Source organism: Brassica napus, chromosome C4 (genome assembly GCF_020379485.1).
Source record: "Brassica napus cultivar Da-Ae chromosome C4, Da-Ae, whole genome shotgun sequence".
Taxonomy (NCBI): Eukaryota; Viridiplantae; Streptophyta; class Magnoliopsida; order Brassicales; family Brassicaceae; genus Brassica; species Brassica napus.
Genome location: NC_063447.1, coordinates 2,334,629 through 2,356,492, shown reverse-complemented (window position 1 = coordinate 2,356,492; position 21,864 = coordinate 2,334,629). Strand labels below are relative to the sequence as shown.

The following is a 21,864-nucleotide window of genomic DNA, read 5'->3' as shown; positions in this document are numbered from 1 at the left end:
CAAGTCGTCTAAACAGACGACTTGCGAGGGGTAGAAACGTAAAAAGAATTCCGTTTTTTTGTTTGGTCACAAGGGGATAGTTGTAATTTCAATAGCCTTTTAGGTTACTTTTGCCTTTGACCCAAGTTGGGGTATTGTTTTGGGTTTGACTCCAAGTTTTGAGTCACACTTGGCAATTCTCCCTTTTTAAAATGGTTTTTGGTTTTTGATTCTCTAAAAACTATTTTTGTATCAATCAAGATTTTTCTAAATAGATTCCCTAAAATTCAGGAAAACCAGATTTTGAGAAAACTAACTCTTTCTACACAAAACTAAAATCTATATTTTCTTGGTTTTTCTTTGCAAACTGTTGTTACTTTTTTTTTGTTAAAATAGTTGTACATTCATAAAGTAATATCTACAGAAATCACCAATTAAAAATACAGAGAAACTATTTAAATAAAAACAAATATCTATTCCTAAACAAAAAAAAGAAAATCATGGTTTTCAATGGTTTTCTTCAAAACTTGTCCAATGGATTTTCAGTTCTTCTTTTTTTTTTTACTAAAAATATTACTATATTATGAATGAGTAAAAAAAAATGATAAAATAAAGTATAGATGTACATATATAACATATATAAATTTATGTTTAAACATAGAATTAAATTTTTAAGTGTATGTTTAAACATAGAATTATATTATTTTGTTTTTGCTGTTTTTAATTTTTATATTTTATTATTTCCAGAATAAATATTTCACTTTAAGAATATTTTCGTTTTATTATTTTAAAAGCAAAAATCATTTACATAGAATATTTTCGTTTTATTATTTTAAAAGCAAAAACCAAAATCCAAAATCCAAAATCTAGAAACCAAACAAACAATAGCATTTAGAAAAACATTTACCAAACACTAATGTTCTCCAAATGCTCTCTGGCTAATACTCTCATATAAAGCTTTTAGAATAAAATTTGCATTTATAATTTATAAAATTAAGAAAAATATATAATTAATTCATTTATTTTATTTAATAATATCATAAAATTATTTTTATATCCAGAAATAAAATTTTGATTTCTAAATAAAATGTATGTTACAATTAAATTATATTTTAAATGTGAAATCTTATTTTTAAAAATAGATATTTTAATTGTAATTTTTTTTAAAAAAATAATATTTTTGATATACACATAATTGAAATTATTAAATAAAATAAATAAATTATATTTCTTTTAATTTTATATATTAATATATTTATATATATATTAAAAATATATTCATTAAAAATTAATATATTATATATTATATACTAATTCTTATAACAATTTTAATTAGCATATTCATACTACTCTACCAATCATTCTATTAAATAGTTTAACAAAAACATATAGTTTTTGCAGCATACTGCTTCTATAGCATACTGCTACTGCTTTATCTTTTGCTCTACCAATCAAGGCCTTAGTATATACACATCACTTTCTTAAACACAAACATTAAAATCTTAGGGAATTATAAGAATTTAAGTACGATAAAGTCATATCCCGCGCGTAGCGCGAACCGACCCTAGTACTATATATTTCATAACAAACAAAATATTCTAGACTAGTAAATTAAATAAACTCTAACTCCTTAATAAAGTTAAACCACAAACCCTGAAAACTAAAATCTATAAACCCTAACCTTAAAACGTTGGTTCCCCCCTAGTTAGCTTATAATATTATGAATTTTTAACGTTAAAACTCTTTGACTAAGTTTGTTTTGGATAAAAACCCCCTCAAACTAAGTATTTAACGAAAAAACCTCAAACTAACTTTATTTAATGATTAAACCCTACCAGGTCATAATTACCATTACTATCGGTAAATCTTTAGTTTAGGGGTTTCTACATTAAGGGTCGGACTGGTTCAAACGTAGCGGTTGCGGTTGTTTGCGGATGCGGGTAGTTGCGGTTTCTAGCGGTTTTAAGAAATCTGTACGACTGGTTATGCGGTTAGAAATTGGTGTGTTTGCGGGATGCTTATGACTGGTTAACTACCAAATCAAAATTTTATAATATTATCTAAAAATTAGTAACTTAAATTTTAAAATTAACACTTTTATTTTTTTTGTAAATATATGAGTTTGATGTGTTTTTAACATCAATATTATATATGTATAAATTAAAAATGAAAAAATCCATAAAATATAACAAAAAATTATCTAAAGATTTATTATTACATTTTTATTAGATAAGATATAATTTCTATTATTTTTTTTTTGTCTTTTACACTTTTAACCTTTTAGTAATTTTATTACAGGTAAATCTTTATTACATTTTTATTAGATAAGATATAATTTTTAGTATATTTTCTTGTTTTTTATATTTTTAACCTTTTAGTAATTTTATTACAGGTAAATCTTTAGATAATTTTTTATTATATTTTCTGGATTTTTACATTTTAATTTATACATATATGATGTTGATGTTAAAAACATATCAAACTCATATATTTATAACAAAAAAGTGCTAATTTTAAAATTTTAAGTTACTAATTTTAAGATAATAGTATAAAATTTTGAATTTTTTGATTTTTTGGATTTTTAATGGTAAAACCATTCAATTACGCTTACTTAACGTAGAAACTCATAAACTAAAGATTTACCGGTAGTAATGGTAACTATGACATGTTAGGGTTTAATTCACTAAATAAAGTTAGTTTGAGAGGTTTTCCGTTAAATACATAGTTCATGGGTTTTTACTCAAAACAAAAAAGAGTTTTAACGTTAAAAATCTTATTATTATTTATTAATCTTTTATTGGTCATCTTTCCATGGTGTTTAACTTCTGATAATACGGAAAATATAACTACAAAATGGGCCGAAAAATCATAACTTGACTTTAATATATTATTAAACGGGCCGGAAAATATCGGAACTGGGCTGTAATATATAGCCTCGAGTAAATGATGCGATCACTCTATCCACCGGTGAACCTCCCTTCCCCGCGTCTCCTCCAATGGCAACCGTTACTCACCTCGTCAGTCCGCCGGAATCTTCCCGCGCCTATCGTCCTCGAGCTGCAGCGAAGACCTCCGACGCACTCCGGGAGAAGAAATCCGTGTACGTGAACTACGACAGAGGGGAGCACGAGGTCTCTGTCCGTGTCACCGGGTTCAGGAAAGCGGATATCGCGAGACGGTACCGGGTCCGGGTTGAGAACGACCGGTTTCAGAAGGATTGGAGTGTCTCGGAGGTTGCGGATCGGCTGATTGCTCTCAATCGTTGGGAAGAAGTCGATGGCGTTCTCAATTCCTGGGTTGGCCGGTTCGCTAGAAAGAATTTTCCAATTCTTATCGGTGTATGTTCTCTTGAAGCCGATGCTCAAAAAAAAAAAAAAAAATTAGTGAACTTATAGTTAATTGGTTTTAAGTTGGAACCTTTATGATAAACTAGAATTTAACTGAAACTCTTTTTTTGAATTTAATGGTTGATGAAGTTTTGAAATTAATTTAGTTAGGAGTTTGATTTTTGAAACTTGCAGGAGCTCGGTAGAAGAGGATGCATCGATCTTTGTGTGAATGTTTTCAACTGGATGAAGAATCAGAAGAACTACTGTGCGAGGAATGATATCTACAATACGATGATCAGGCTCCACGCTAGGTGTAACAGGGTTGACCAGGCTCGTGGCCTCTTCTTCGAAATGCAAAAATGGAGGTAATGTGTTTCAAAACAAATGTCTCTCTTTTCCATGGAAAAAATTCATTGGATTAAAAAACGTTTCCGGTATGGTTTTGTAGCTGTAAACCGGATGCTGAAACGTACAACGCTCTTATCAATGCTCATGGTCGAGCTGGTCAGTGGCGCTGGGCTATGAATCTTATGGATGACATGTTACGTGCAGCTGTATGTAACTTTTCTTTACTCCTTTTGCTTAATACACGGTGTTGTTGACCCTTTCTTTGGTCTTTGCAGATTGCTCCTAGTCGTACAACCTACAATAATCTCATCAACGCTTGCGGGTCTAGCGGAAACTGGAGAGAGGCGTTGGAAGTATGCAAGAAAATGACAGATAATGGAGTCGGACCAGATCTAGTGACTCACAACATCGTCTTGTCTGCATACAAGAGCGGTCGTCAGTTTTCGAAAGCCTTATCTTACTTTGAGCTCATGAAGGGAGCAAAAGTTCGTCCAGACACCACCACTTTCAACATCGTCATCTACTGCCTGTCGAAGCTTGGTCAAACCAGCCAAGCCTTAGATGTTTTCAACTCCATGAGGGAGAAGAAGAGAGCCGAGTGCCGTCCCGATGTGGTGACGTTCACCAGCGTCATGCATTTGTATTCCGTCAGGGGAGAGGTTGAAAGCTGTAGAGCCGTGTTCGAGGCCATGGTTGCAGAAGGTCTGAAGCCTAATATTGTTTCTTACAACGCGTTGATGGGTGCCTACGCTGTCCATGGGATGAGCGAGAACGCTCTCTCGGTGTTTCAAGAAATTAAACGGAACGGTATGGTCCCTGACGTTGTCTCCTACACGTGCTTGCTCAACTCTTATGGAAGATCAGGTCAGCCTGGGAAGGCGAGGGAGGTGTTTCTCATGATGAGGAAGGAGAGGAGGAAGCCTAACGTTGTTACTTACAACGCGCTGATCGATGCTTATGGTTCTAACGGACTTTTACCTGAAGCCGTGGGAGTCTTCAGACAGATGGAGCAAGACGGAGTTAAGCCGAATGTTGTGTCCGTAAGCACTCTTTTGGCTGCTTGTAGCAGGTCCGGGAAAAAAGTGAACGTTGAGACTGTGCTCTCCGCGGCGGAGACGAGAGGTATCAAGCTCAATACCGCAGCGTATAACTCGGCGATCGGAAGCTTTATAAACGGTGCTGAGCTTGAGAAGGCTGTTGCGTTGTATCGGACTATGAGTAGAAAGAAAGTCAAAGCTGATTCGGTTACTTTCACTGTCCTTATAAGCGGTTCGTGTAGGATGTCGAAGTACCCTGAAGCAGTTAGTTACTTGAAAGATATGGAAGAGCTCGGTGTTCCGATGACGAAGGAGGTGTACTCTTCTGTTCTGTGTGCTTACAGCAAACAGGCAAGTGTTTTTAGAGTTTGAGAGCCCTTATGAAGGTTTGATTGTTAATAACTTGTGATGATTATCTGCAGGGTCAAGTTACAGAAGCAGAGTCTATATTCAAACAGATGAAGAAGGATGGGTGCAAACCTGATGTGATTGCTTACACTTCAATGCTCCATGCTTACAACGCTTCAGGTATACATACACATGAGTGCAAGATTCTTTTCAATTGATCTGAATACTCATAGACTGCTTTTATGTCCCCTAGAAAAGTGGGAGAAGGCTTGTGAGCTCTTTCTGGAGATGGAAGAAAATGGAGTAGAACCAGACTCTATTGCTTGTTCCGCTTTGATGAGAGCTTTCAACAAGGGAGGTCAACCGTCAAATGTCTTCATCCTGATGGATTTGATGCGGGAAAAGGAAGTCCCCTTCACTGGAGCTGTTTTCTTTGAGATCTTTTCGGCTTGTAACACGTATAGTATCACTCGTACATTACAATCATAAACCGTCTTTTTACATTCTACTTATCATTGTTCTCTTCTTCTTCTGTTAATGGTTGCAGCTTGCAGGAATGGAAAAGAGCGATAGACCTCATTCAGATGATGGAACCGTACTTGCCATCACTCTCTATAGGCTTAACTAATCAGATGCTGCATCTTTTTGGGAAGAGTGGCAAAGTGGAAGCTATGATGAAGGTGCAAATAAATTTTTGGTTTATATGCTAATTAGACTAAGCACATACCCTCGTTACAGAAGAGTTTTTTTAACCAAACTATTTGAACATGTTGCAGCTGTTCTATAAGCTAATAGCATCTGGCGTTGGAATCAACCTCGAGACTTATTCAGTACTGTTGGAACATCTTTTAGCCGTTGGAAACTGGAGAAAATACATTGAGGTAATAACTTCTTTTTTTATAAATTTATTTTCCATGAATATGTTTATGATATCATGTAGCAAATTCGTATATTGTGGAATGAGTTGCTTGTAGGTTTTGGAATGGATGAGTGATGGTGGTATTCAACCTTCGACCCAAATGTACCGTGACATCATTTCATTTGGTGAAAGAAGTGCAGGGATCGAGTTCGAGCCTCTAATACGCCAAAAATTGGGTGAGATGAATATGAACTGAATATTAAGTTAACATATAGTTTGGTGTGGCTAACGTTAGAATCACATTTCATTTTATTTTTTTGTTGGTAATCGCTAAAGCATCACTGAGAAACAAAGGAGGTGGTGATTTGAGTAAAGCTCATTAATACAAAGACACATTGTAACTTTGTAAGTTCCCAATTGTATAGATTATGATCTTTGTAAACTCGTGTAGTCTTCTTTCTGTCCATTAAAATCAAGATCATTTGAAAATTTGAAATTTAATTTATATAATGGAGAGATTCGATGTGTAAGACATTACAACGGTATGAAGAATCAAATATGATAGAAAAAACAATAGAGCGGATTTGAATATTCAGCAAACTATAAGCTAAGTTGATAATAAACCCAAGAAAAACAACAAACAACAAGATAGTGGAGATGAGTGCAACATTACAGAGAATATTCCATGAACGAGGCTAGTGTTGGGGGAAACACCCCCACATTAAAATGTCAGCCACCTTCATGTACACGTGTACATCATTAATACACGTCAGCTTCGAATACAAACCTATAGTGCGAAATGACGAAAACAACCTCGTCTGCCGTTCATAGCCGTTGCAGTTGTTTATCTTTCTCCATCGTCAAAAAGGCTAATAGAACCAGGACGTAATGGTAAATGTGATGTCCGTAATTTTTATTTTATTATTATTTTTGCCGTTGTTATTAAAAAACATTGTATTCGGTGAAAAAGAAGAGTAATAGTCAAAGTTTCTATCTTTCTTCTCTCTCTCTCTTTGCTGCTTCTACTGTATCGGTCGAGCTCGGTTTTTGCTTGTCTTCTCTTTCATAGGGTTTGTGGTTGTGTGATAGTGGCGTCTGATGGCGTCGTCGGATCAGGGGCCAAAGACAGAGGCGGGAGGAGGTGGAGAGAGCTCGGAGACTGTGGCGGCGAGTGATGAGATGTTGCTGTATAGAGGGTTTAAGAAGGCGAAGAAGGAGAGAGGCTGTACAGCTAAAGAGCGTATCAGTAAAATGCCGCCCTGCACAGCTGGCAAAAGGAGCTCCATTTACCGTGGAGTCACCAGGTACTTTTTGCTAATTTGCCTTCAAATCTTGAATTGGAGGTTTAGGAGTGATTTTGAATTTGGTATAGTTTAGTATTGAATCTTAGGAGATTTAGGTGGAGAGTGTAATGGTTGATTTAATTAATTCATATATTACCAGATGTTAGTTGTGGATCATGTCTGAATGAGTCAAGAGCTGTCTTTACGGTTTTTAATAATTATAGCAATAGGAGGTATGCTGATGTGTCTTAATTGAGAACAGGCATAGATGGACAGGTCGTTATGAAGCTCACCTTTGGGATAAGACTACTTGGAACCAAAACCAGAACAAGAAGGGCAAACAAGGTATTACCTTTTCTTTCTCCATTCATCATTCAGCATTATGTTTTCTCTTATTTGGAGTATAAAAGCTCATCTATTTCTTTGTGTGTTCCTTCAATGCTATCATGGTTGATGCAAATTCCACCACACCAGTTTATCTAGGTAAAGCTAAAATCTTTGGAGGTTTTCATTATGTTATCAGATTATGTTAAAAAAACCACTACTTTTGTTTACTTGGCAGGAGCATATGATGATGAAGAGGCCGCTGCTAGAGCTTACGACCTTGCTGCATTGAAATATTGGGGACCTGGTACACTTATCAATTTTCCGGTGAGAGATTACGATGCTAGTTTTCTTATAATATTTGAGATTTTAGCTTTTCATCCATAAGATTTGAGGTTTACAGGTGTTTAAGGCCACCCTTCCCAATTTTCGTTTTATCTTTTATATCCATGTAGGTGACGGATTACAGCAGGGATTTAGAAGAAATGCAAAACCTCTCAAGAGAAGAGTACCTTGCATCTCTGCGCAGGTGCTTATGTATTTACAAGTATAATATTTCTCTCTAGAGGAACCATTTATTACTGATACATTTCAGATATCCCTTTGGCAGAAAAAGCAGCGGTTTTTCTAGAGGAATAGCTAAATATCGTGGACTTCAAAGGTATAACAATTGAATCAAGAGTGTGATTATTCTGTGCATTTTCATAGTGCTTGTTAGGAAAAATATTTAGTGACACATTATGGATCATCACAGTTTGGTTGATAGACACACTGTTGACTATGCCTTTCTAATTTATCAAGAAGTGTTTAGATGCTATTCTTACATAGCTATCTTCAGAGTTGTTGGACCTGCTTGTGTATTGGCTGTAACCTTCTTTAGTTTTTGTTGTACCTGATATGCATCTCTGCTGTGTTTTTTTCCAACTATTCTGCATTTCTCCAGCCGATGGGATGCATCAGCTAGTCGTATGCCTGGACCTGACTACTTCAGCAACGTGCATTACGGTAATTTTAGTACCAATGATTGACCAATCTATGAAGCTGCACTGGACCATGTTAAATTTTATTATTGAATAACAGGTGATGAACGAGGAACAGAAGGTGACTTTCTAGGAAACTTCTGTCTGGAAAGAAAGATCGATCTAACGGGATACATAAAATGGTGGGGTGTCAACAAACCCCGCCAACCAGAATCTTCGTCATCAAAAGCATCAGAGGATGCAAAGATAGAAGACGCCGGTACCGAGCTTAAGACACTGGAACACACATCCCATGCAACAGAGCCATTTAAAGCGCCAAACCTCGGCGTCCTTCAGAGAAAAGAAAAACAAATATCATCTTCTGCTTTAAGCATCTTGTCTGCCTCACCTGCTTACAAGAGCCTTGAGGAGAAAGTGCTGAAGATCCAAGAAAGCAGCAGCAGCGTTAGAGAGAACGACGAGAATGTGAATCGTAACATCATCAATATGGAGAAGAGTCATGGCAAGGAGATAGAGAAACCGGCCGTGAGTCTTGGTAGTGGTAGTGCTTTTTCTCTTCAGAAAAGCATGTACCCACTTACCTCTCTCTTAACTTCTCCGTTGCTAACCAACTACAATACTTTGGATCCTCTCGGAGACCCTATTCTCTGGACACAGTTTCTTCCTCCAGGGTCTTCTCATACTTCAGAGGTTCGTAGTCATATGTCTCTCTTCATATCGTTATTTTAACAGATGCTCCTTTAGCCATGTTGTTGCCTTTCTTCCTTCTGTAGGTGACAAAGACAGAGACAAGCTGCTCCACATACAGCTGCCTCCCTCAAGAGAAGTGAGCCGTTCCCTTTATAGTCTTTCTGTTTGTCTGATTCTCTCTAGTCGTGAGATGAATTTGTCGACTTGACATATCTTTTTTTATCTCTCTTATGGGAGTAGTGTGGCTAATAGTCTGAAGCATGAGTGTACAGGTTTTGTGTGTGTTTTCTAGTGTGGAATATATAGAATCATTATATTTTTATTTTAAAAAAGTTATCAATATAGATAAAAGTTTGCTCTTACAAAACTTGACAACTCTTGGGACAAAACTCATCTAGTAGTGAATCCCACTTACCCAACTGGGGCTGAGTATATAATAGTTCCCATGGCAAAAGAAACTGCAATGGTGAAAAACGCATAAGCATAGGCTCTCCATGGATAATCACTTTCTCTCATCGCATTGAACTCAGCCATGAAGGTGGAAACTGTGCTCAGACATCCCAACAGACCAAACTGTACTCCAGAAGCAACTGTGTTACATGTTGGCGTGTCCACCTGTTTTCCAAAAATAGATACAGAGAATGTTATCTTGTGTGGTAGAAAGAGAGAGGGGGAGACGAAGAGTTTTATACCGATTTTTTTAAAGTGGCCAAAGCTGCCATGACAGAAGCTGCAGCTACATTTGCAATGAGGGTACCAAACGGAACCCACCTCAAGTACTGTCCATTTTTTCCCATTCCACGTCCGTTGAGTCGAGCTAAGAACCATCTGATCCAGACACCAGGGGCTGCAACTAAGCAACCTAACCATAGTTGAGCCTTGTTTGTTCCTTTGTCAAACTCTTTCACAAGCTCAGTGGCACTCACAATGAGAAAAGCCATAAGCAATGTAAGCATTAAGATCATAGACATAATATTCCTCTTATAGGTGTTAGCCTTGAGACAAGATTGTTTTTTCTCCTCAGAAGAAGAAGCTCTTCTGCGAAGAAGCCATCTGAAACCTTTGGCTGTTTCTACCCCAAGAATGATAGAGTATGCTGAAAGAAACAATCCTGCAACAGAAACTGTTGCTGTAAAGACGTAAGGTTGATTCAAAATTAGGAGGTGAATCAGAGATGTTATGTTTTTTTTACCAAAGAGGAAGCCAAGCACAGCGTATAACCATTGGCCATCAGCACTAAGATCCAGCATCTTTTGGTTCCAACCGCTGAATGTTGTTAGGCTTCCCAAGTAGCCAGTGGATAATCCAATCGCTAGAAACTCAGAAACTCTCGTTATATCTGCTTTGAATACGACTCCAAACCAACCCATCAAGAATGATCCTACCTATAAGGAACCATGCACAGGTAAGAAACAGGTCTATAGAAAAGGTAGGGTGTTCTTCAAGATGAGTGCATCGTGGCTTTTACCATGTTGGCAGGAAGATCAAGGAACAAGATGCTCCCATCGCTGGTTACTTGAGCAACATTTGGTCCAAACAGTTTCTGCAGCATATATCTAGTAACAGCCTGTTCATTTGTAGAAAATGAGTAAAACCGAAACATAACACCAGGGCCGGTCATTGGCCATTGAAAAAATTATATCTAAATAGGTCTCTAAATTTATAAAAAAAATATATCTCGAAAGCCTTACTAAATGGTCTACATCCTCTAAAATTTATGGGCCGGCCCTGCATAACACGAACCGAGAGCTGGAAAGAATCATGAGTAAAGCCTTGGAAACTTACCCCAAGAATCCCAAAAACAGCCAAATGAGCTAGGCAAGATATGTATTCCAAAGACTTTGGTAACACAGGCTCTTCCACCTTTGCCTATACAAACCACAAGCTATATCATAAATCAAAGCAATACTAAGTTACTAACAGTTTTAATGTGACTATATAAGAAGTTAGAGAAGGTCTGGTCTCTACCGAGTTGTTTGCCTCAGGTGACAAGAGGAACTCGGTTGGTAAAGGAGATTTTGTTATGTCCACAGGGAAAGGTTTGGTTACAGAAGCTGTGTTCAAAGCTGGATGGTGGTCAAGTAACACATTTTGATGTGAATGCCTTCTCTGAAGTGTGCGATCACCAGTATCTCCAGCCTCTGAGACACTATCACTATCGGCATCATTGTTAAACGTGAGAGGCAAGCTACGTGATACCGGTAAAAAAGTGCCTGCACTGGCCTGCCCACTGAAAGATGACATGGTTGGAAATGGTTCTTCATGGCTTTTAATAGAATCCATCTAGAATCTCTTGATATCTCTAGAGACCTCGTTGACCAGGATTGTAACCTGCACACACGTTGAGCCATGGTCACACATGATAGTCACATAACTTCATGATGAGATTATGATACCAGTTTAGTTCTTTCTACGTAAATCAAGAAGAAAACTTAGTTGCTCAAGAACAGGTTTCCAGATATGTCCTCCACTATCAGGACAAAATTAAATAAGACAAAACATAACTTTAATCTCAAAAACAAGTGATAACAGTAACTACTTTGCATTATAGACTAAACAAACTGGAAAAGCTAAAATTGAAAAAAAACTAGACAAACATAAATAATAGTAATCACTTGTCTAAAGCTAAAACTTTTAAAAGAACCAACTAGGAAGACTAAGACTTTTGGATCATTTTAGTAAATGTTTATTGGATTTCCAAATTCCATTGATAAAATTTGGATAATTAATTTAACATGCGCTCATCAATCGTTATAAGATGTACGGTCCTAAGCTCAGAATCTACAGGTAGCAAATACTTTTGATATAGGTGAGGGGACAAAATGGGGTTTGGTAATAGCTCTTTGTACGAGTGAGTTAGTGTGGGCATTTAAAATCAAATGCAGCGGCGTTACCTATTGACGATCTCAGTCTAACTCGCCGTGAAGAATGTGATCGCAAAAGTCGCCGGCGAGCTAAGAATCTGACCTCTGAGTATGAGAGGAGAAAATGAAAAACTTTATGTGACCATCATAAATATGGAAGTCTCTTTGTTTATATAAAGAAGATGAAGGAGACCAACACACGCCGTGTATCCTGCTTCATCCTAAACCCTCGATGTTTATAATAGACAAAAAAACTAATTGGTTGATTTGTTTTTTCAAAATGTGATGATAAATATATATTTTCTTTGGTAAATATTTAATGATTATATGATATCTCACCTTAACTAGAACTCACTCAGCCCGGATCACACCTACTTGGTGGTGAGTCAACCTCAAGGACTCGTAAATTAATTACTTGAAAACGAGTTTCTCTTCTTAACACGACAATGTTAATCCCTTCCTTCTTCCTTTTTGTCGGCTTTTAATTGACGGCATGAGTCTTTACTTTCTTAACACTGACATTATTGATCAATCTTTTTTTAGGTATAAATCTATAATTGATCCAGTCTCAGCTGGTTCTTATTTGTTATAGCTTAATTTGTGCAGGTACATTTTCTTATATATTTTGAGAGAATGACTGGATGATTGGAGCAAAAAACTGCATTGAAGTAGAATATATTCGTATGTTAACATTGGAGTTTGTTTAAGTAAAAAAATGCTTATCTTAAATTTGTTGTTGTAAAGTTTACAAAAAAGTAATATAATATTAATATACTACTGTGAAATTTTAATAAGGTTAATGACCTTAGGAAAAAACGTAAACCTATACTAAATCATGGATGCACCAAGTAAAATTAAGATAGGCAAATCTCCCAACGTTGCTCTCATAAAATGGTGAAGAAGAGAGTTAATGTGGCAACAAAACTCCCAAAGTTGCTTCATTCGTTATGACTATTGAGTACTCGCATGTTGAGAAGAGAGTTGCTTCAATGGGCTTTCCATCTATATTTGGGATTGTCATGTGCTTTTCAAAATGTTGAACTCGATAGAGAAAGTGCGACTTTTGAGCTGAAGGTCATTTCAGGTTCGTATAAACAACATAAATCTCTTGAGAGTTTTGTATTCCATTAGCAAGATAACAAAAAAAATAGCTCTCCTAAAGCGCTATATTTCAGACCCATTTACGGCCCAACAACAAAAAGCCTTTGGTCAGCTTCCACGTAACAATGCGATTGGCTTATCCCTCCGTTGAAAAGACCAAGTAAAATCACCCAACACACAACCTCACCGTCGATCAAAAGACATCTCAAAGATCTAACGGCTGAAAACCATTTAATCATGTGGACCTTCGAGCCGAAGAGATAATGCTACAGCGCGTGTAGCACAGCCGCCCACCAAACCAGAAATGAATTTTTCAAATTGTATGGTCTCAGTAAGGTCGAAGCAAAAAAAAAAAAAAAAAAAAAAATGGCAGCGTCTCCTAAGATAGGCATCGGAATCAGCTCCATGTCAACTCACCGAGTCGCCACCGCGTCATCCGCACTCTCTCCTCCGCCTCACCTCTCCTTCCTCACTACTAATACTGCACGCCGCGATTCCTCATTCATCCTCCGCCAACAAACTCGAACTCGCGCCGATTCCCTCCGCCTCAGAATCTCCGCCTCCGCTAATCCTCCGTCGTCGTCAGGTATCTCACGAGTTAGCTCCTCTGCTTTGTTTATTGAAGTTTGTTACAGTGTTGAGCAAGTAATCGAGCTGTTGTAATTCGTTACAGGCGAGATTGTAGAGAACGTAGTGATTATAGGCTCAGGTCCCGCGGGGTACACAGCGGCTATATACGCCGCGCGAGCTAATTTGAAGCCGGTGGTGTTCGAAGGGTATCAGATGGGAGGAGTTCCCGGCGGACAGTTGATGACGACCACCGAGGTTGAGAATTTTCCGGGGTTTCCAGAAGGAATCACCGGTCCTGATTTGATGGAGAGGTGATGAATTGGATTCTGAGCAACAACGTTTTAATTATCTTAGATTCACGGAGCTTGAAACAATTAAACAATTAAGTTAGATGAGGTTTCAGCAACTGTGGATCGGGTTAGATTGCATGGATCGGGTTTAACAAGAAGAGAATCAATTGGTGATATGTATTGGCACATCTCTCTTATAATATTATTCATTCCAACTTCTGATGTACTTCATTTCTAATGGAACAATTAGTTATTCAGAGTTAAATGATTGATATTTATATTTTTCTTATCAATTTGGGAGGGGCGGATGTATTATACATGTTTAACTATTTAAATTTTGGGAGTTGAGGCTAATGTTTCATCTTGCTATACTCAGAACGGCCCTGTTCAGGATTATCCATCATCTGAGGCTATTTTTTTGGTTTTTTTGTTGAATGTGTAGAATGAGGAAGCAAGCTGAGAGGTGGGGAGCAGAGTTGTATCCAGAAGATGTGGAATCTCTTAGTGTCAAAACGGCTCCTTTTACTGTGCAAAGTAGTGAACGTAAGGTGATTATCTTTCTTTTTTATGCTACTCTGTTTTTCGACTCGGAGTGTATAGAGAATGTAGGTTTTGATATGCTATATAATTGTGTGTTTAATCCATGGAGGAAGGTATTGAGTTTTTTTTGTGCAATTGTCTTTTGGTTTGTTTCTTCTTCTCCTAGAAAGGTAGAGACTATTGTTGATAGTGTTGGAGACTCTTTACTTCTTCTAAATATATGTGCTTCCATTGGTTTAATGAACATAAGCTCAGTCTTTTAAACTGACAACCACAATGATGAAAACAAGTTCTTGCTTAATTTTGTAGGTTAAGTGCCATAGTATCATTTATGCTACTGGAGCTACAGCGAAGAGACTGAGGCTACCTCGAGAGGAAGAATTTTGGAGTAGGGGAATAAGTGCTTGCGCGATATGTGATGGAGCTTCGCCTTTGTTTAAAGGGCAAGTACTTGCCGTTGTTGGAGGAGGAGATACGGCCACCGAGGAAGCTTTGTACCTCACAAAATATGCCCGTCATGTTCATTTGCTTGTTCGCAGAGACCAGTTGAGAGCATCCAAGGCTATGCAAGATAGGTGAGTTTTTTAGAGTTGTTAGATTAATAGCTCTTCTTCTTTGATTTCTGAAGAAAAAAAAGTTAAAAATCTATCGATGCTAGGTCCAAATCTAGGAAACGCGTGTTGACTATTAGGAAACCAAATCACAACGAGTCCATTGTCTATATTGAGTGTTTTTTTTGTGCAAATGTTGACTTAATTAACCTATTCCATGCAAATCCTTACATTTGGATGTCTCTGGGAAAGCCTTTGGCTATGAGTTCCATTTCAAGTAAATCGATAACGAACCAGTAAATGTACGTATCCCCTTTTGTTTGCTTTTTTTGGAATTATATAGACTAATGAGCAGAGACACTGTGAGTTGAGTCTTTTCAACACCCTGAGTGTTTTTTTAACAGGTTGGTTATGGCGAATGTTTCAGAGTGATCAACAATCCAAACATCACGGTGCATTACAACACGGAAACGGTGGACGTGTTGAGCAACACCAAGGGACAGATGTCTGGCATTCTACTCAGGAGAGTTGATACCGGAGAAGAAACCGAGCTGGAGGCAAAAGGGTTGTTTTATGGAATAGGGCATTCGCCAAACAGTCAGTTGTTGGAAGGCCAAGTCGAGCTCGACAGCTCAGGGTACGTGTTGGTTCGCGAAGGGACATCGAATACATCGGTTGAAGGTGTCTTTGCTGCAGGAGATGTGCAGGTTGTGCTTTGGAACTTTTAGCCATCTTTCGTTATTGATACCATTAACTCTTTGAAGTTAACATTGTGTGCTACTATCCCATTTGTCACTTTAGGACCATGAGTGGAGACAAGCTGTAACCGCTGCTGGATCAGGATGCATGGCTGCTTTGTCAGCCGAGAGATACCTCACAAGTAACAATCTTCTTGTTGAATTTCACCAGGTAAGGATTAGTATTTTTTCATAAATATCTGAAATCTTATGCTCGCTTCACAAGGCTTACGCTCTTTCATGTTTATGTTCTGCCACATGATAGCCTCAAACAGAAGAGACCAAGAAAGAATTCACACAGCGGGATGTCCAAGAGAAGTTTGATATCACTCTTACAAAGCATCGGGGACAGGTAATCTCCTTATTCTTTCTATTAACGTATAACCTTTAACTTTTAATCTATAAGGATTTTCTCTATCTCACATCTTTCGTCTTTTGTTTTTTTCCATGTTTTCAGTATGCTCTTAGAAAATTGTATCATGAGAGTCCAAGAGTTATATGTGTGTTATACACTTCACCAACTTGTGGCCCCTGTAGGACTCTGAAGCCTATCTTAAACAAGGTGATCTTTGTTTAGTTATATAGATCTTACTCTCTTGTTGGACTGTTCTTCTAATCATCTGTCCATTTCATATTAATGTTGTTTCAGGTGGTAGACGAGTATCACAATGATGTGCACTTTGTTGAGATTGACATTGAGGAAGACCAAGAAATTGCTGAAGCAGCCGGAATCATGGGAACGCCATGTGTGCAGTTCTTCAAGAACAAGGAAATGCTCAGGTTGGGCTGTGTTCTGTAGTTCATATGATCGCATTTGTTTTTAGTGATCAGATTTGTCTAAAGATTACGAGACTGTGCAGGACTGTGTCGGGTGTGAAGATGAAGAAAGAGTACCGAGAATTCATCGAGGCCAACAAATGAAGACAGCAGATAGACTTTATTGTTTTATCTTATCATGATTCAGTTTTGTTCATTCAAAAATACATTGGAAGTTACTGAAGCCAACGCCATTGAATCTCAAAATTTAAACAAATAAAATCATCATCCATCAATGAGTTACAATCTGCTTTTGATTTTACAAGGACATGTCAGTTTCAGGGACATCGTCAAGGATGAAAGGACCGAGTCTACCTGTCCTAAACAAAGTAAGAAACTTCTTGGACACCATTAACCTTGCTTCTGATGATGCTCTAGTAGAAACCTTCAATGCCTTCTGTAAAGCTTCAAACTGCTGTTCTATCAAACACTCCAAGTCATTCTCATCCTCTGCGTCCCCATCGAACTCTGAGAGAGTTGTGTACAGCGATCGTTGCACTTCTGAGATCATACCCTGTAGATTAGATGGAGCCTCAATAGGTTAAGAATATTTCAAGAGGGAAAGCAAAGTTATATAGATATAAGGTTATATTATGCTAACCCCAACGTAGTGCACAGCAGATGAATCTGGCTGTTTTGATCTCTGGTGTCGAAGATCCTTTAAGTTGTAGCTTGGTTTATCGATGGAGTCTTGATTAGAAGACCCTTCGTTTCTTCCCTCGAATAAGTACTTCCAGTGTAGAGGAGTCCCTCGAGTGTTTAAAATAGCCAGAAAGTATTGTGCAAGCCGTTCTTCACCCACTACTGAATCCTTGACGGAACCTTGCAATATTTAGAGAATTTTAAATAGGTAAGTTCTTAGGAAGATCATATGTTGTAAGAAAATACTCTAATTGGAGTAGCTAAACACTAAAAACTGAGATTCGAAAGACCTAAACTCTTATCACCTCTAGATGAACTAAATCTAGTGCATATGTTTACACCATCTAGCACCAAGAAGAACGAAGTTAATAGATAAGAACCTGAAAGTGCAAGCTTCAGACCGGTTTCAATATCGGGGATATTTGGGACCAACACACCAGGGGAGTCCAGAACATATATGCTAGGTCGATGAGCAATCTGTTACAACAGAACTCACTCAGTATTGCGGCGTAGAGCACAAGTAGTGAATCCCCAAACAAACAACTATAGCAAAAGAGAGAGAGACCTTAAAACCAGCAATATCTTGAGTTACGCCAGGCAATGGACCAACCGTAGCTCTCTTTAATCTATCCTGCACTACACACATGATGCATATATCGACATAAGGCTTGTTACTTTAAGCTATGAACATGAATCAGTGACATGAACACTTAACACTGCTGATAATCCGAGACACTAATCTATCTTACCAGGAAACCGAGTCGCTGCGATTTGATGAACCGAGTTAATCAGCGCAGATTTGCCAACATTAGGGACACCAACCACCATTACAAGTAACGTAGGCTCTCTAGCAATCACTTCCTTGAGCTTAAACTCCACGAGATCAAGAAGCTATACAAACAAAAAAGATCACATTTTAAAAAACAAAACGCAAACAACAACACTGATTAACATAGATGATCCTATCTAACCTTCTTGACAGAGCTTCTGCTATGCGCATTAATAGCAACACAGTCTTGCTTCTTCGATTCAAAATGATGAGTCCATTTCTACACACAACCAATCCAAAAAAAATTCCAGAAAAAAACTCTCTTCCCAACTAAACACAACGGTAGGGACATATAAAATCTCACGTTAAGAACATTGGGGTTCGCTAAATCTTTCTTGTTGAGAGCTATGATACGTCTCTTCGCTGACAACTGTGGCTGCAGATCCTCGTTCCCCGACGACAAAGGAATCTACAGTATTAACCAAAATTAACGAAAAAAGTCAGCTTGATCCTCGCACGATTATATGGATTCAATGAAGAGTGAGTACACGGGCATCGCGAACTTCGATGACGAGATCGGAGAGCTTGAGGCGGCTGCGGATGGCGCGAGTTGCGGCGGCCATGTGACCGGGGAACCAATTGATCGCTCCGGCTTCTTTCGCGAAGCTCATCCCGCCGATCAGTCCCTTCTTCGCTACCTTCTTCGTCACCATTTTCTCCGGCGACGATTAGCTTCAGTGAGAGAGAGGGGTTTTCTGAGGTTTTTAGCCGTAATGTGTCTTTAGTTATTGAATATGGGCCTCAAATGGGCTTTGTTGATTTATGTTTGGGCTTATTCGAATTCGGTATTTGAGTTAAAACCCATGTTATAAATTCAAAATAATCTCGACGGCCCACGTACAGTATGTCGGTCAGATGGAGTGTCAAAACTAGTTCATGGAGTGATTGATTAGTCTGACTTTATTAAAGTTTATTTGATGAGTTTGAGATATGTTTTTTTCTTACAGTTGAATAATTTTAATGAGCTAGATCAATTGAGTAAGGGGACTCTACATGAGTTCACTTTTATGTGTTGTAACTGTAAGCATTCTTTTATCATATTTAAGAAATAAGTAAAAGGTATATAATTTGTATATATACAATCAAATATACCGACTAAAGTATTATATATTATTATTACCATTAAATATATATATATCATGCTTAACTCATTTCTGAATTATATTTATATTGATTTACTTGAAAGCTAATTCGCTTCAATATATATACAATTTATACAAATTTCAACATGCTGAATGAAGTCATTTGGCATCCATACAAATACATGACCCTACCTACAAATTCTTGTTGTGATTAAATGGATTACTTCGTAAGCAATTCACTATAACTTATCATAAGGAAAATGCCCATGGCAGCTATCCTTATGCCAGTAAGTTGCAACGTGACCAGTTCAGCTATCCTTATGTGAATAATGTGATATTACCATATTTAATTTATGTAATTGAGTAATGATCATATATAACTGTATCAGAGCTTTGAAGATATTCATTATGCTCAGCTTAACAGTTAATACACGTGTTTAATTTTAACTAACATAATTGTCATCATATTGCATTTTGGTTGGATGAGTACTTTCAGAAACACACTGATTATTTATATATCATAGTTGATGGACGGAAGATCAATCTCTTTTGCATCGTCAATAATTATAGTGGGTGATTGGTAGTTGCTGTAGATGTTGTCCACAGTCCTATTTATTTCTACAACACCAAATTCAGAGCAATCAAGTTTAAATTTTTTTTTTTAAACTACAGCTCTTAAAATAATCTACAGCTGTACAAGTGCTCTGCAGAGCCAAATATCCAAAACAATTTTTAGTGTTTTCCGTAAAATTCTACAGCAATAAAATCTAAAACTAATTTTTTTCTGCAGCAAAAATTTAAAGTTACACTAATTATCAATCGGACCATAGTTACTGCCTACGGGCACTACGATTTGTTAAGTAGGTACTGTATTATTAAGGTGAAAAAAATCACTGCTTTTGTCGGTCCAAGATCCAACGAGATTTTTATTCTCGAGCTGGTTATATATCTCATACATAAAAATATCTCATGAAAATATCTCATGCATAGAAATATCTTTTACGTATATTTCCGTTTGACTCTCAGAAAGAACCTAATTAAGGATAATGTTCTTTTTTGCTTATAATACTATAAGTAAGCTGTGCACAATACGTGGACGTGTTATACGGATATACAATATTATGTAACACCAATCATAGAGAGGATGTTGATCAATTGTGTAAAGAGAAAGTATCATTTTGTTCAGTAGCGTTTATTTTTTTGCTTAAAATTGTTCGGTGGCGTTTTGATTTCGAGATCTGTGTGTTTGGTTTATTCTAACCTGTAATGAACCACTTGACATATAAAATCAAATAAATTAATCGATGCTCATTTGCACTTATTTATTTTGGTAAATATGTAAATATCTCTATAGGAATAAAAGTTGAGGTTTTACAGAATGTTAATTAACTTAATATAATTTTTTAAATAGTATATAACAAGGAAAAAATGAGATAAGAATAATTAATTAATTTGGCCAAATAATATTAAGTTGCCAAAATACGAACCGTATCAGAAAATTTATACGATATAACAAAATATTATTAGATAATATAAAGAATATGGAGGGGTGTTGAGTGATGATTGATCTATGTGACCAGAGGCATGTTACTACTAAGATTTATTCAACTATCAGCTATTCATGTATATGGTTGGACTTGACTCTTGAGGCACCGTATGAGACTATACTAATTATACTTCAGCATTTTTAAAAAGGAAGGTAGGTCAGTTTACGGATATAATAACATAAGTTCAACCCAAACGAGTTTTTGGCTTAAAGATTATTAGTTTAACATTAGTCGAAATCTACCCTCGCCTTTTTTTAGCTAAATAAGCTAGTCCAAAGTGATTTCCTCTTTTACATAGGAGATACATGTTAGTAGTAGCTTTATTCTTTTAACAAACAGTAACGTATATAACTGACAAGCGTAAATTATAAATATAATAAAAAGAGTTTTGACATAAGTTTCTTTTAATTGTAAACACTGATCAATCATAAACAATTTATACACATGCAGTGGTAGCAAAACCAGTTACACGGTGAGCCACATGGTGACGCCCTGGCAGCGTCCATGCTCACTTCGATCTCTAGACTGGACCACTTCGGTGGGGTCAGGATACTCGGTTAGCAAAAAAAAAAAAAATCAGATTTGCCAACCAATAAAGTGCATTGCTCCACTCAATATTATATAATGCATACTTGATATACTATTCATGTCAACTATCTTTTTCATGTCAAATATCATACTTCATAGCATCATATGTTCATGTCAATGATGTGTTGTATTTGTGATCCTTCAATGCAAGCTTAATCAATAATGCAACAACTTATATTATATGTAGGATAAGGTAATTTTATCATTTAAATCAGAAAAATGTAAAGCACTAGCTACAGTCAGCGCCACATATCTTACGATAATATTTTGCCGTCCGTTACCAAATTTAAGTACGAGATGATGTTAATTGATACTAACTTTTAAATTTTTATCCAACACAAATTCATTTAATGGCTAGGCATTTATCTATTAGACTCGTAGTTACATTTCTCATTTTTGGAGACATTATTGATTAGTTTGCTTGGGTCGACCCAAGTTATATGCATGCATAGTAGAAGTCAGAACGACAAGCTCGATTATAGCAAGATCTTTGAATCAGTCCATATGAAGAAGCAAAGAGTCTTTATTAT

General features: G+C 36.9%; 5 protein-coding genes across 6 annotated transcripts; 3 read left to right on the top strand and 2 right to left on the bottom strand.

Moving 5' to 3' along the window:
- The first annotated feature begins 2,924 nt into the window (after positions 1-2,924).
- On the top strand, positions 2,925-6,434 carry LOC106396458 (pentatricopeptide repeat-containing protein At2g41720). Its single transcript, XM_013836854.3, has 10 exons — positions 2,925-3,317; positions 3,501-3,673; positions 3,757-3,862; positions 3,932-5,044; positions 5,116-5,221; positions 5,295-5,499; positions 5,589-5,721; positions 5,818-5,922; positions 6,016-6,136; positions 6,237-6,434. The coding sequence occupies exons 1-10, from the start codon at positions 2,976-2,978 to the stop codon at positions 6,281-6,283; spliced, it is 2,451 nt and encodes an 816-aa protein (XP_013692308.1). The 5' UTR covers positions 2,925-2,975; the 3' UTR covers positions 6,284-6,434.
- A 427-nt stretch (positions 6,435-6,861) lies between these two features.
- On the top strand, positions 6,862-9,519 carry LOC106390384 (AP2-like ethylene-responsive transcription factor At2g41710). Of its 2 annotated transcripts, none has more exons than XM_013830835.3 (9): positions 6,862-7,204; positions 7,446-7,528; positions 7,658-7,666; positions 7,746-7,834; positions 7,963-8,036; positions 8,103-8,168; positions 8,451-8,512; positions 8,588-9,177; positions 9,261-9,519. In XM_013830835.3, exons 1-9 carry the CDS (start codon positions 6,999-7,001, stop codon positions 9,315-9,317), a joined length of 1,236 nt encoding a protein of 411 aa, XP_013686289.1. In that variant the 5' UTR covers positions 6,862-6,998; the 3' UTR covers positions 9,318-9,519. The 2 variants fall into 2 exon arrangements, with proteins under 2 accessions (XP_013686289.1, XP_013686290.1); XM_013830836.3 differs by having other exon boundaries at positions 6,863-7,204; positions 8,118-8,168.
- LOC106390383 (fluoride export protein 1-like) lies at positions 9,477-12,439 on the bottom strand. The gene is made up of 7 exons (XM_013830834.3): positions 12,072-12,439; positions 11,146-11,508; positions 10,963-11,046; positions 10,646-10,744; positions 10,370-10,562; positions 9,870-10,288; positions 9,477-9,792 (listed from the first exon to the last, which is right to left on the bottom strand). Exons 2-7 carry the CDS (start codon positions 11,458-11,460, stop codon positions 9,589-9,591), a joined length of 1,314 nt encoding a protein of 437 aa, XP_013686288.2. The 5' UTR covers positions 11,461-11,508; positions 12,072-12,439; the 3' UTR covers positions 9,477-9,588.
- Positions 12,440-13,439: 1,000 nt separating this feature from the next.
- On the top strand, positions 13,440-16,882 carry LOC106396112 (NADPH-dependent thioredoxin reductase 3). Its single transcript, XM_013836417.2, has 10 exons — positions 13,440-13,728; positions 13,816-14,023; positions 14,445-14,550; positions 14,852-15,117; positions 15,521-15,800; positions 15,895-16,002; positions 16,096-16,182; positions 16,288-16,392; positions 16,480-16,610; positions 16,691-16,882. Exons 1-10 carry the CDS (start codon positions 13,509-13,511, stop codon positions 16,749-16,751), a joined length of 1,572 nt encoding a protein of 523 aa, XP_013691871.2. The 5' UTR covers positions 13,440-13,508; the 3' UTR covers positions 16,752-16,882.
- Positions 16,841-18,826, bottom strand: LOC106396113 (short integuments 2, mitochondrial). Its single transcript, XM_013836419.3, has 8 exons — positions 18,606-18,826; positions 18,422-18,526; positions 18,260-18,337; positions 18,038-18,179; positions 17,854-17,924; positions 17,669-17,765; positions 17,248-17,468; positions 16,841-17,160 (listed from the first exon to the last, which is right to left on the bottom strand). The coding sequence occupies exons 1-8, from the start codon at positions 18,768-18,770 to the stop codon at positions 16,906-16,908; spliced, it is 1,134 nt and encodes a 377-aa protein (XP_013691873.1). The 5' UTR covers positions 18,771-18,826; the 3' UTR covers positions 16,841-16,905.
- Between the last annotated feature and the right edge of the window lie 3,038 nt (positions 18,827-21,864).

Excerpts from the sequence above, each read along its gene's own strand:
- LOC106390383 (XM_013830834.3), bottom strand. The coding sequence starts at position 11,460 with ATGGATTCTATTAAAAGCCATGAAGAACCATTTCCAACCATGTCATCT. Across the intron at positions 10,745-10,962 it reads CTGTTTTTGGGATTCTTGGG|GCTGTTACTAGATATATGCT; the intron begins GTAAGTTTCCAA and ends ACAAATGAACAG. Across the intron at positions 10,289-10,369 it reads TGTGCTTGGCTTCCTCTTTG|GATTGTTTCTTTCAGCATAC; the intron begins GTAAAAAAAACA and ends TTTCTGTTGCAG.
- LOC106396113 (XM_013836419.3), bottom strand. The coding sequence starts at position 18,770 with ATGGTGACGAAGAAGGTAGCGAAGAAGGGACTGATCGGCGGGATGAGC. Across the intron at positions 17,766-17,853 it reads AAGATATTGCTGGTTTTAAG|ATTGCTCATCGACCTAGCAT; the intron begins GTCTCTCTCTCT and ends CTGTTGTAACAG. Across the intron at positions 17,469-17,668 it reads TCTGAAGCTTGCACTTTCAG|GTTCCGTCAAGGATTCAGTA; the intron begins GTTCTTATCTAT and ends AAATATTGCAAG.
- LOC106396112 (XM_013836417.2), top strand. The coding sequence starts at position 13,509 with ATGGCAGCGTCTCCTAAGATAGGCATCGGAATCAGCTCCATGTCAACT. Across the intron at positions 15,118-15,520 it reads TCCAAGGCTATGCAAGATAG|AGTGATCAACAATCCAAACA; the intron begins GTGAGTTTTTTA and ends CGAATGTTTCAG. Across the intron at positions 16,003-16,095 it reads TTCTTGTTGAATTTCACCAG|CCTCAAACAGAAGAGACCAA; the intron begins GTAAGGATTAGT and ends GCCACATGATAG.
- LOC106390384 (XM_013830835.3), top strand. The coding sequence starts at position 6,999 with ATGGCGTCGTCGGATCAGGGGCCAAAGACAGAGGCGGGAGGAGGTGGA. Across the intron at positions 8,037-8,102 it reads TACCTTGCATCTCTGCGCAG|ATATCCCTTTGGCAGAAAAA; the intron begins GTGCTTATGTAT and ends GATACATTTCAG. Across the intron at positions 8,513-8,587 it reads CTTCAGCAACGTGCATTACG|GTGATGAACGAGGAACAGAA; the intron begins GTAATTTTAGTA and ends ATTGAATAACAG.
- LOC106396458 (XM_013836854.3), top strand. The coding sequence starts at position 2,976 with ATGGCAACCGTTACTCACCTCGTCAGTCCGCCGGAATCTTCCCGCGCC. Across the intron at positions 3,863-3,931 it reads ATGACATGTTACGTGCAGCT|ATTGCTCCTAGTCGTACAAC; the intron begins GTATGTAACTTT and ends TGGTCTTTGCAG. Across the intron at positions 5,222-5,294 it reads CCATGCTTACAACGCTTCAG|AAAAGTGGGAGAAGGCTTGT; the intron begins GTATACATACAC and ends TATGTCCCCTAG.